Source organism: Maniola jurtina, chromosome 14 (genome assembly GCF_905333055.1).
Source record: "Maniola jurtina chromosome 14, ilManJurt1.1, whole genome shotgun sequence".
NCBI lineage: Eukaryota > Metazoa > Arthropoda > Insecta > Lepidoptera > Nymphalidae > Maniola > Maniola jurtina.
This window is the reverse complement of record NC_060042.1, coordinates 13,984,377-13,996,093: the sequence shown is the minus strand read 5'-3', so window position 1 is coordinate 13,996,093 and position 11,717 is coordinate 13,984,377. Positions and strand designations below refer to the sequence as shown.

At 41.8% G+C, this 11,717-nt stretch overlaps 2 protein-coding genes across 2 annotated transcripts; both read left to right on the top strand.

The window, feature by feature from the left end:
• Nucleotides 1-2,263: 2,263 nt before the first annotated feature.
• Nucleotides 2,264-5,327, top strand: LOC123872092 (monocarboxylate transporter 7-like). Its single transcript, XM_045916221.1, has 4 exons — nt 2,264-2,267; nt 2,952-4,234; nt 4,642-4,869; nt 5,244-5,327. The coding sequence occupies exons 1-4, from the start codon at nt 2,264-2,266 to the stop codon at nt 5,325-5,327; spliced, it is 1,599 nt and encodes a 532-aa protein (XP_045772177.1).
• A 92-nt stretch (nt 5,328-5,419) lies between these two features.
• On the top strand, nt 5,420-11,094 carry LOC123872090. The gene is made up of 7 exons (XM_045916220.1): nt 5,420-5,441; nt 5,501-5,691; nt 6,134-6,250; nt 7,393-9,159; nt 9,351-9,572; nt 10,086-10,368; nt 10,859-11,094. Exons 1-7 carry the CDS (start codon nt 5,420-5,422, stop codon nt 11,092-11,094), a joined length of 2,838 nt encoding a protein of 945 aa, XP_045772176.1.
• Nucleotides 11,095-11,717: the final 623 nt, after the last annotated feature.

Here is an 11,717-nt window from a genome sequence, read left to right as displayed (position 1 = left end):
TAAAACCGCGCGTTTTTGTAACGCTTCGTCTGAATAATCTCTTACAGTTATATTATAATACTTACAAACCGTAGGTTGTGTCTGGTTGGAGGCTTCGGCCGTGACTAGTTACCACCCTACCGGCAAAGCCGTGCCGCCAAGCGATTTAACGTTCCGGTACGATGCCGTGTGGAAACCGATATACTACCGATAACCGTAGGTACATGGGTGTAACATAAACTGCCCAATCCCTTCCAAGTTAGTCCGCTACCATCTAAAGACTACGTCATCACTTACCACCAGGTGAGATCGCAGTCAAGTGCTAACTTGTAATGAAATTATAAAAAAAGTGTGCAAATAATATGATTGGTCGAAAGTTAAGTGATATTACCACTTACTTACTGTATCGTAAAGCCTCTAAAAGGGTATAAAGTTATAAAGGTAACGACATGGTTATAACCCACAATATATCAATAGGTATACAGACCTACGAGTTACGACCCTAACAAGTACGTACGTATACGCCAATATACTATATTGGAGCAATAAAATTTTTAATACTGATTACACTCAGACCACACATCAGATAGAATAGCGATCTATGTATTTTATTTTCAGGACCCCTAAAAAAGTAGTGTAATGTTTTCAGGGTTCATGTAGGTATGTGCTGAACAGATGATTGATGGAGCAACTCACCAACTTCCATACCCTATCAACCTATTATGCAGGTATTTGCTCTTCGCATGTTTCCCTGGGGCACCTTATTGACTCCCTACAAATTCTTTCTCTTCACAAATTGAAAGAAAGTAAAGAAAAACGTTTATTTTTTTGTAGTCATTTCATAATAATTAAAAACTGATAACAAATATTTAGAAATAAGTAACTTCAGTCATTATTTTTAGGTACTATTTGTTAATATTATCTTGTTTTTGTTTTATTATCCTTCGGAGCTATATAATTTTTCCAAATTTATTATGTACTAATATTATGCGATCGGTCATGTATTGTGTTATTTACATTGTGTTACCTGCATGAGTTGTGTGTGCCCGTAAGTGGTGTGTCACACTGAATAAGACTATACTATTGTATTTTTAAGTGTTTTGTGAACATGCTGTGGGCGTACCTTAAAATAATAAATAAAATAAATTTTGTTAAAGTTGTACCACACATTAGTTATTATGGTTAAGGGTTTAATTATTCCGGGGTATCTAACACTTGAGCATTAAAACCAAAAGGCCTCGAGCAGAAGAAGCGCAGATTTGCAGATCGCTTCCCTTATGAATGTGACCTAAGTGAAAGGGTTAGTCGAAAATGGAAAACCGATACCTACATTTCATTCAATGTAAATAGAACACGCGTTATCTATAAATGTTATTAAAGCAAAAGTGTTCTTGTTTGTTGGTTTGTCCTTAAATCACCTTGCTACAGAGCCTAGGGATCGATCTGATTTTTTCAATTTTAGGGTTCCGTACCTCAAAATGAAAACGGAACCCTTATAGGATCGCTTTGTTGTCTATCTGTCTGTCTGTCAAGAAACCTATAGGGTACTTCCCGTTGACCTAGAATCACCTAGAAATTCACGCTCTTTTATCATTTAGTATGTAATTAATGTTATAGGTATGACATAAAAAGCCGATTTTATAATTTATTTTAATACTTTTTTTATCTGTTGTTGTAACTCATATCAGCCCATCAGGATCCTAAAGTAGCTGCTATCAGCGGACACGTGATAAGAGCTGTTTCCGTTTTCAGGGTTCCGTAGAGCAACAACAAGAAGGTAATCAAGGGGTTCAAGGATCTTTTCACCAAGAAACCAAGGGAACGGCACTATGAACCAGGTGGTAAATTATTTTAGCGATTCAAAAGCACTTGTAAAAGTTTAATTGAATGTTAAGTTCTATTCTATTCTATTTTATTAAATTCTTTGTGTTTCTTCCAGTCTGTCATTCCATCTGTTGGTCTACCTGTCTGTCTGTATGTATGTCAGAGCCTTTAAACTTTAAGAGCTGTAAGGATGGTATTTAGTACAGCTGTTATTAAATCCTATTATTGCTACACAAAGGCATATTAATTAAATATTTTATGAAAAAATCAGTGAGTGGGAAAAAGTTGTCTACGGAACCCTACGCTATCCGTATTCAGGCATGCACTTGCCCAGTTTTTTGGGAATAACGCAATTAATTAAAATTCACTGGAGCACTATAATTAACTAAGTCAAATTGTAGTGATCTCGGTTTAAAGTGGACCGATTTTAATAAATCGAAACCGATTCCAATTTAAATAGATGGGTAAGTTTAGAATAGAATAGAATATAATGAAATTTATTCGTTGAACCAACACATAATATAAAAACAATAATGTACTATGTGTCGTGCCAACGAAAGGGCCCGAACTCAGCTTAATGTTGTGGATACACAATGTACCCACAACGTTGGTGGCTAAATTATTATTATTTTCAATTAAGGTCGAAGAAAAGAAAGGCGTATCTGCCGATTTCTGATATTGAGTTATGTTACTGTACAGGTTTTAACTAAGGTTTTATCGAAGGATTTTGCAGTAAACCTCGGTTTGACCAAGTCTTATAATAGTTAAATGCAGAACTGGTCTGTAATAATCCAGACTTACCGGCAATCAGACGGTAAATCCTAGATTTTATCTCAGAGACATGCAAAAATTCCGAATAATGAGTAAGTTAGGACAAAATCTGAGCACCACAACTTCACAGTATTGCGTGCCATACTTTTAGTGTTATTGTAAGCTCGCTGAATGAACCGAGTGAAAGTGAAACGAAGGTTAAGTAGGTGAAGGGGAATGAAGGCGGTGATAGAAACAGTTCTTTTCATTCATCGGTTCAAAAACTGCATGCACCGCCCAATGGCCACTTTAGCTTTGCAACCCGTTGACCTACTCTCCAACGCTCGTTGAGTGGCTCAGACGTTTTGGAAATGACCAAAATTACAATTCCATTTCAGAAGAACCCCGTGGAGCCCCGGATTTGTCCCTCTCGCTGGAAACGGGAGGTGAGCCGGAATCGCACCCACCGCGCGCCCCTACACCCATCCCTGAGCCTTTGCTCAACAATCCTCGCTGTGCCAGGACCAGCTCCATCGATGGCGATGGCAGTGCCAGTAACGTTTCATGCCCACACGCCGATCCTCTGCACGTGCAGTTTGACGCGCATTCGCCCTCTGCGCCTTTGGCTATCTCGAGTGCCAGCACCTCCAGTTCCAACGATAAAGAACGCTCTACCGCCACTGCGACACTTCCTGACGGAGGTTACGGCTGGGTCATCGTATTAGCCGCATTCATGCTCTATCTCATTGCCGGTGGCATCACTTTCACTTTTCGATTATTCTTCTTGTACTTCCTCAACTATTTTGGCGGGAGTATAGAAAAAGCGATATGGACTAGTAAATTATTCACGGTAATGCCACTCCTGTCTGGTCCCATCGCCAGTTTTTTAATAGGCAGATACGGTTGCCGACAGATGACGATTTTTGGTTCTTTTTTGGCTGCTCTAGGATTCATTATTTCTGCCTTTGTGGACAACGTGGAGACTTTGATGTTCACATTCGGAATCATGGCTGGATTTGGCCTGAGTCTGTGCTATGTGGCAGCAGTAGTGATTATCGCGCACTACTTTGAGAAGAAGCGTTCCTTAGCCACCGGTATTTCTTTGTGCGGAAGTGGAATTGGCACATTCGTATTTGCTTCTTTGACAAAATATTATGATTGGTTGGAAAAGTACGAATGGCGAGGAACTAATTTAATACTCGCTGGGCTTTTATTAAACATGGTGGTGTGTGGTTTGCTGTTCCGTGATCTGCCGTGGATGATCACGATGAATGGAGAGAGAGCGAAGGAAAGAAAACATAGAAGAGAGAGAAAAAGAAATAAACTTTTCGGATCATCCACAGATAGCTTTTCACACAGTAAAAGTGCTGCTGGGTTTACTAAAGCGACGGACGCTGTAGATATTGAAGGCGTAATGACGTCGACACTGCCACAACATAGCACCTTAGTTGACTTACCAACCTACATGACTGGAGGCGAAAGAGTGTCGCTAGAAACGTTCGAATCTACTCAAAGTCCTGTGTACACGACCTTAGCACAGAATTACCCCGGAACTTTGGTGTCCCCTGTCACGACATCCCGAAGGAAATTATCGTCTAATGATTCAGTTTCCAGTGCCCCAAAGACCAGTGGAACGAAACAGCTGACAGCTTTGTCGTTACTAACATCTTTCCAGAAACAGGTATTATTTAAATACAATAACAGTCTATTGAGATTTCCTCTCAGATGAAATTTGCACGGGGAGTTGGACTCGATACGTTAAGGCTCTTGAGGAATATCAGCTAACGACGCAATCGGCTTTGACGACATCCGTTACAATTCTTCCCGCTCATAATGCGTTTCATTTAGTAATCATTTTTGTAAAATCATCTTCATAGGGTGCGTCTCTTCATGAATAGAATCTTAATCCAATAAAAGTGTAAGCAGCAGTACAACGGGTGACCTTATTGGGATTGACTGTTCGGGCTATTTGTTAGGAACAATTTTGAGAGATTTCGTGCTTTGTATATTATGGTTTTTGTTTGTTTTATCGTTGATTAAAACAATTTTAGCAGTTGTTATAAATCCACCTTTTGTTGTCAATTGTAGATGCAATGGTACGCCGGCCTGTGTTGGGTCCTGATCGTTGACATACTGGGCTTCTCGCTCTTCCTCAACCCGGCCTTCCTCGTGTTTGCGGTGTCCAATTTCCTGCTGCATATGTGGCACAACGTACCGGAGGTGTATATTAGGGACATCGGCTTCAGCGAGAGCATGGACATGTCACAGTTAGCCAAGCTAATTCCCATCATCAGCATACTGAACATGTTCGGGCAGGTCAGTGTCTTTCTTCAAAATAACAATTTACACAACGTATTTGGATTACAACGTGGACAGATGCCTTAGCATGGGCTGCAACGAATTACTGTCATCCATGCTGATATCTATCATCATTTAATTTACATGTCGAAGAGATGAAATCACACACTTTGCTGCATATGTTTTTTATTCATTATAGGCAAGCGCTTGACTACAATCACACCTAATGGAAAGTGGTGATGTGGCCTAAGATGGGACGCATTTACCTAGAAGATGCCTATTTCTTTACCTTTTGTTTTAAAGATTCAGACCTGGATTGTAAGAGCAAATCACACAAAAAATCGTACCCGGCCTAAGATGATAAAAATACTGTACCTATGTATTTTTTCCAGGCTGGGTCTTTGATATCACCAACAGCTATGAGGTCTTGTTCTATCTCGCGGGAGTCTTCATCGCCATATCTGGTCTGGTCCTAGTAGTATCTCCGCTATACAACCACCGCAAACGCAAGTCCGCCGACCTGTCTGCTATCTTATCGACCAACATTACCACCAACATATCGGCCAACATGTCAAGCAACAAGTCTCCTAGTAACGATGAAACTCTTATGTCTAATATAATGAAAAGCTAATAATAAAATTCTTGTAAGCTGCTCTAGAATATAGTGTACATAAAACCAGCGCCGAATACATAAACATAAGCACCGGCCCTGACCAACGAACCAAGAGGCGCAAATATGAAAACCTCGATGAAAGCCTCATATTTGTGTCTTTTGGGGTGGAGACCTTGGGGCCGTGGGGCCCGGGGGCTCGAGCTCTCTTCGAGGAAATTTCGAAAAGGGTTATCGAGTCAACCGGGGGCCCGAGAGCTGGCAGCTACCTTGGACAAGGAATTAGTTTGGCCATATAAAGGGGTAATGCTGCAAGCATCTTGGATGCCTCGCTGCGGTGGTCTCGATGAAGTTTTAGATTTAATTTTAGTTATTAATTTAATTATTTTAGATGTAAGTTAATTTTATTAAAAAAAACTCTTATGTTGATGTAACTAATAAATCAGTTTATACATAAACGTAATTACGTAATATAAATATATCTGGGTGGGGACGCTCCGTACACCCGCACAGCCGCACAGCCTGCGCGCTCAGGCCCGGTATCCACCTAAGCGAAGAGGAGAGATGTGTTCCGTCGGTCAATCAGATTCATAATAAATGAAGTGAAAAAATTATCACGTCACTAAAAATCTGATTGGTTGACTCTACACATCTCCTTTCTTCTCCGCTTAGGTGGACACCGGGCCTAACCCGTTGCGGGATAGCGTGGGTGACGTGTGGGTGTACGGGGCGTCCCCCCGCCTCATACCCCGATTGCCATCTAGACCTGGCGTGCAGTTGCCGCAAACAGTACTTTGGTAAGTCACGCTGACAAACCACTGTCGGCAAAATAAAACCATGATCACCTAACCAATGAGCACAGGTCTCCTCCCAGAATGAGAAGGATTGGCCGTAGTCTACCACGCTGGCAAAGTGCGGATTGACAGACTTCACACACCTTTGAAAACAAACCGGTCGTTGGTTCAAACCCCACCCGTTGCACATTGTCGTACCTACTCCTAGCAAAAGCTTTACGCTTAGTTAGAGGAGAAAGTGGAATATTAGTTACCGTGATAAACTTGGCTAATATTCGTTAAAAAAAATTAAAAACCTATGGCCCTTTGCTTTTAGGTTAAAGTACTCTATTTGCTACCTGGCCTTGTAGAGATGGGTCAATATTATAGTAAAAATTGGTCGGGTCTGACCCGCACACGATGGGGTTCGTACCATCGTACAAGAAATGATATTTTTTTTTTTAATTTTCATGGCCACCACATTGAAATTTTTATTATTTGTTGTTATAACGGCAATAGAAATTAATATTACCTATATGAAAATTTGAACTCTCTACTTATTGCGGTTCACGAGATACATCCCGCTGACAGACCAACCAGATTTCTGCTTTGATCAATTTATTTATTAATGTACAGAAATTGTTCAGTTACAGTTTTATAATAAGTAGGCACAGATTAAACAGTTGGGTTGGAGCCAGAGGTCATGGACAACTAAACAGTATCTCTACGGCATTCATTAGATAAGCTTTTCCGAATTCTACGACTATCATCGTTTAAATGGCAAGTGAGTTTTAATTTAATTAGAATAAAATATATTTGCTACTTGAAAATGTTGCTCAAAAAATGCACAGCTAACTACAATACAATGTATGCTTAAAATACAATACAGTACTTTTTGTCTTTAATAGTTACTATTTTTTCTTTTCTTTATACTACTTCACTTACTTCACAGTACTTTTTCATTTTTAACTGCATGGAAGTTGTTGATGTAAATAAAAAAATAAAAAATAAAAAATCCTTTGTTATACCTAAAGTGTGGTAGAGACATGGTACATCTAAGAATTTACTTAATAAAGCTTCAAAGTTTTTAGGATTTTAATCGTACAGATAACTAGATACTTTTTCATTCAGTCAAAACAAATTGCAATTCCATTTCAGAAGGACCCTTCACCCTGCGGAGCTTTGGAGGCTCCCCTCTCGCTAGAGACCCCAGGCGAGTCGGAACCGTGCCCACCGCATGCACTCACATCTATTCCTGGCAGTGAATCTTTGCTCAACGACCTGGGCTACGCCAGCGCCATCGCAAGTGCCAGTTCCAGTGCCAGTGCCAGCGCCAGCGTCAATAATGTGTCGCACCAATACAAGTCTACTCTTCACGTGCCATTCCACGCGCAGTCACCCCTGGCACCCGTATCCGTCTCGAGTAGTTCTTCCAGCTCCATCGATGAAGACCTGTCTACTCTTCACGTGCCATTCCACGCGCAGTCACCCCTGGCACCCGTATCCGTCTCGAGTAGTTCTTGCAGCTCCATCGATGAAGACCTGTCTACTCTTCACGTGCCATTCCACGCGCAGTCACCCCTGGCACCCGTATCCGTCTCGAGTAGTTCTTGCAGCTCCATCGATGAAGACCTGTCTACTCTTCACGTGCCATTCCACGCGCAGTCATCCCCAGCACCTGTATCCGACTCGAGTTCCAGTTTTTCTAGTTCCATTAATGAAGAACTGTCTCTTCTTCACGTGAAATTCGATGCGCAGTCACCCCCAACGTCCGTGTCCATTTCAAGTTGCAGTTCCTCCAATTCCATCAATGAAGAATTGTCTCCTCTTCACGTGCAATTCCACGCGCAGTCACCCCCAACGCCCGTGTTAATCTCGAGTTCCAGTTCTTCTAGTTCCGACGATGAAGAACTGTCCATCACCCAAGCGGGACACCCTAACGGACTTTGGCGCTGGGTTATAGTATTCGCCGCATTCAATGTCAACCTCATTGCCGATGGCATCAAACTCAATTTTGGATTATTCTTCCCAGATTTCCTTGACTACTTCGGCGAAAGAAAAGAAAAAGCGGCGAGAATCACCGAAATATTCATAGCGATGCCACTCCTGTGCGGTCCAATCGCCAGTTTCTTAACAGACAAGTACGGCTGCCGACGAATGACGATTTTTGGCTCGTTTTTGGCAGCGTTAGGGTTCATTACTTCTGCCTTTGTGGACAACATGGAGACTTTTATGTTCACATACGTAATCATGGCTGGATTCGGCCTGAGTCTATGCTATGTAGCAGCGGTAGTGATCGTCGCATACTACTTTGGAAATAAGTGTGCCTTAGCCACCGGTTATTCTATGTGTGGTAGCGGGATTGGTACATTCATATTTGCTCCATTGATAAATGATTGGCTGGATAAGTATGGATGGCGCGGAACTACTATAATACTCGCTGGACCTTTATTAAACATGGTGGTGTGTGGTTTGTTGTTCCGTGAGCTGCCGTGGATGATCACGATGAATGAAGACAGAGCGAAACAAAGACAACGTAGACGAGACACAAACAGTAAGAGTAGTGCTGCTGGGTCTACTAAAGCGACGACGAACGCTGTAGACATTGAAGCAGTAACGACGTCGATAGTGCCACAATATAGCTCCTTAGTCGACTTACCGACCTACATGACTGGAGACGAAGGAGTGTCGCTTGAAACGTTTGAACTGATGTTTTCTAGAGGTCGTGCGTACGGAATGTTAGCACAGAATCATCCTGGCACCTCACGAAGTTTCAGCGACAGTGGGCGATTGCATGAATTGTCCCCTCCGAAGACTTTGATGTCCCCTGAAATTACATCCCCTAATAATTCAGTTCCCAGTGCACCAGAGATCAATGGAATCACACAGCTGAATAATAATGCAGCTTTGTGGTTATTGAAACAGGTATTATTGAAATATTCATAATGTGTAATTGAGATGTCCTTTCAGCTTGGACCCACCACGTAAACGCTTCTTGACTCTCGAGAGTTTTTCTGCAAAAACCCAGTCTCGTTTGATAAGAGCGCTTAATTTTGTTAAGACTCCCTTTATCATTTCTAGTTAGGTACCTATTATAATCTCTTTATCAATCGCAGATGCAACGGTACGCCGGCCTGTGTTGGGACCTGCTCGTTGACATACTGGGCTTTTCGCTCTTGCTCAACCCGGCTTTCCTCGTGTTCGCGGTGTCCTATTTCCTGCTGCACATGTGGAACAGCATGCCGCATATGTACATCGCGGACAACAATCTCGGCATGACCTTAGACGATTATTCCACCCTGACATCCAGCATGAGTTTAATAAGCATCTTGAGCGAAGTGAGTTCACAGTTCACACAACTTCCTGATGTAGGTAGGAGTCGCAGTCATCCATCATCAGCATACAGGTCTGACAGCTACAGTGTCACGATCGCAATCACCTCTGATTGGTTGGCGCTCGCTCACTATTGGCTACAATGCATTCTTGCAACAAGAATAACATAAATTCAGCCAATCACAACAATTGCGATTGTAATAATGATTGATGCAGGATTTCGGGAATCGACCTGCTGAACATCGGTGAGATGAATTCTGACAACTTCTTGCTCTACATGTGGTGTATGTAGGTTTTAATTGGCACATGTAATGTAAGTATTTGAAAGCAATTGCTTAGTTTCTCGCCGGCTATTCTCGGTAGAATTAGTTTTCCGAACCAGAGGTATAATCTTGACATACCATAAGTGGCACAAGTTGCCACGAATCAAATAAACATTTCATTTCCACCTAGTTGTTCTGGCTTTCAAAGCCAACCTAACCTTACTAGTTACTTGGTATTTCTTGTCATGTTTTTAGATCCTTCTCGGATGGATAGGCAACAGCGAATGTGTGAGCCCGATCCAAGTCTACGCGGTGTGCATGATCCTGTGCGGCCTCGTAACAGCCATCATGCCTCTGCTGACCACGTACCTGGGCCTCGGCATCGCTTCGCGGGCCTTCAGCATCTTCTTCGCGGCCAACTACAGCCTCACCGGCGTCATCCTGGTGGAACAGGTCACGCTGGAAAAGTTCACCAAAGCGTACGGCTTACTGTTGTTCGTTCATGGACTGGCCAGCTTCACTGTACCTCCATTGATTGGTAAGGCCACCTACAGCCTCACCGACATCATACTGGTAGAGCAAAGCACGCCATTCACTAAATCACATGCATCACACTTCCTCCATTGAACCATACCGCACTTTCTATACAAGCATTTTTTCACGCTCATTCATTTTCTATATGTTCTTAATAGAGTATTCAATCATGACATTTTGACGATTCACTTTGGTCAATTTTATCACTAGACGATGCCCGCGACTCCATCCGCGTGGATTCAATTTTTTTTAATTTTAATTTTTTTTTCTCTGCTTTTCCGGGTTAAAAACGGAGTCAATTTTCGGGGTGTAAGCTACCTCTGCACCAAATTTCGGTTAAATTAAATTAATTCGGTTAAACGGATAGACCTTTAAAATTCCGGTAGGAACTCTTTGATTTTCCGGGATAAAAAGTAGCCTATGTCCGTTCCCATCCGTCCAGATAGACGGACAAGCCACACTTTCACATTTATAACGTGAACTATCTTTTCCAGAATGGATATTCGAGATCACCAATAACTATGACCTCTTGTGCTATCTGGCGGGAGGGTTCATGGGCCTATCCGGCCTAATCCTGGTAGTTTTACCGCTTTACAACGCTGTGCGCCGCCGCGACAAACCAAGGTCCACCGACCGGTCTGCCAACATATCAACCAACATGTCAGTTAACAAATCTGCCAGTTACTATGAAATGCATAGTATATCAAACACAAACGTGATGGGAAGCTAATAATGTAAACTGTTCTAGAATTTACGGTCTATATAAAACTTACCTAGATACCTACGTAATAAACGCTTTGCGTTGTTATAAGGTTCCGTACCTACCCAAAGGAATCCGTAAAAACGGTGCATTTCCAGTTTGATTGTACTAAATCTGTAGGTACTGAGTAGCCTGGAAATGATCACTCTAGTCATAAGGTCGCCCTTTGTCTGTAAGTCTATCATTTGTATTTTTTACTCTAAACTATTAATCTGGTTAGTAACGAATCTAGCAAACTGCTAATAAAGGCCCAGGAATGCAGGTTCCCTCATGTTTTCCTTCACTGAAGCAAGTGATTATATATATATATATATATAAGAATGCACATGAAAGCAAATAAATAAATCTGAATCTGATTTTTAACTAGCTGATGCCCATGATATCGCCCGCGTGGATTTTGTTTTTGAAATCCCATAGGAACTCTCTTTTTTAGGATCTTGGGATTTTCCGTAATAAAAAAAAGCTTAGTCACTCTCCAGGTCTTTAACATATGCATATAAAAAATCAAAATGTGTGGTGCGCTCCCGGGATCGAGGCCCGGACCCCCGAATGCAGATGATGTAGGAAATAGGAATAAAATAAAACGCCAGTAA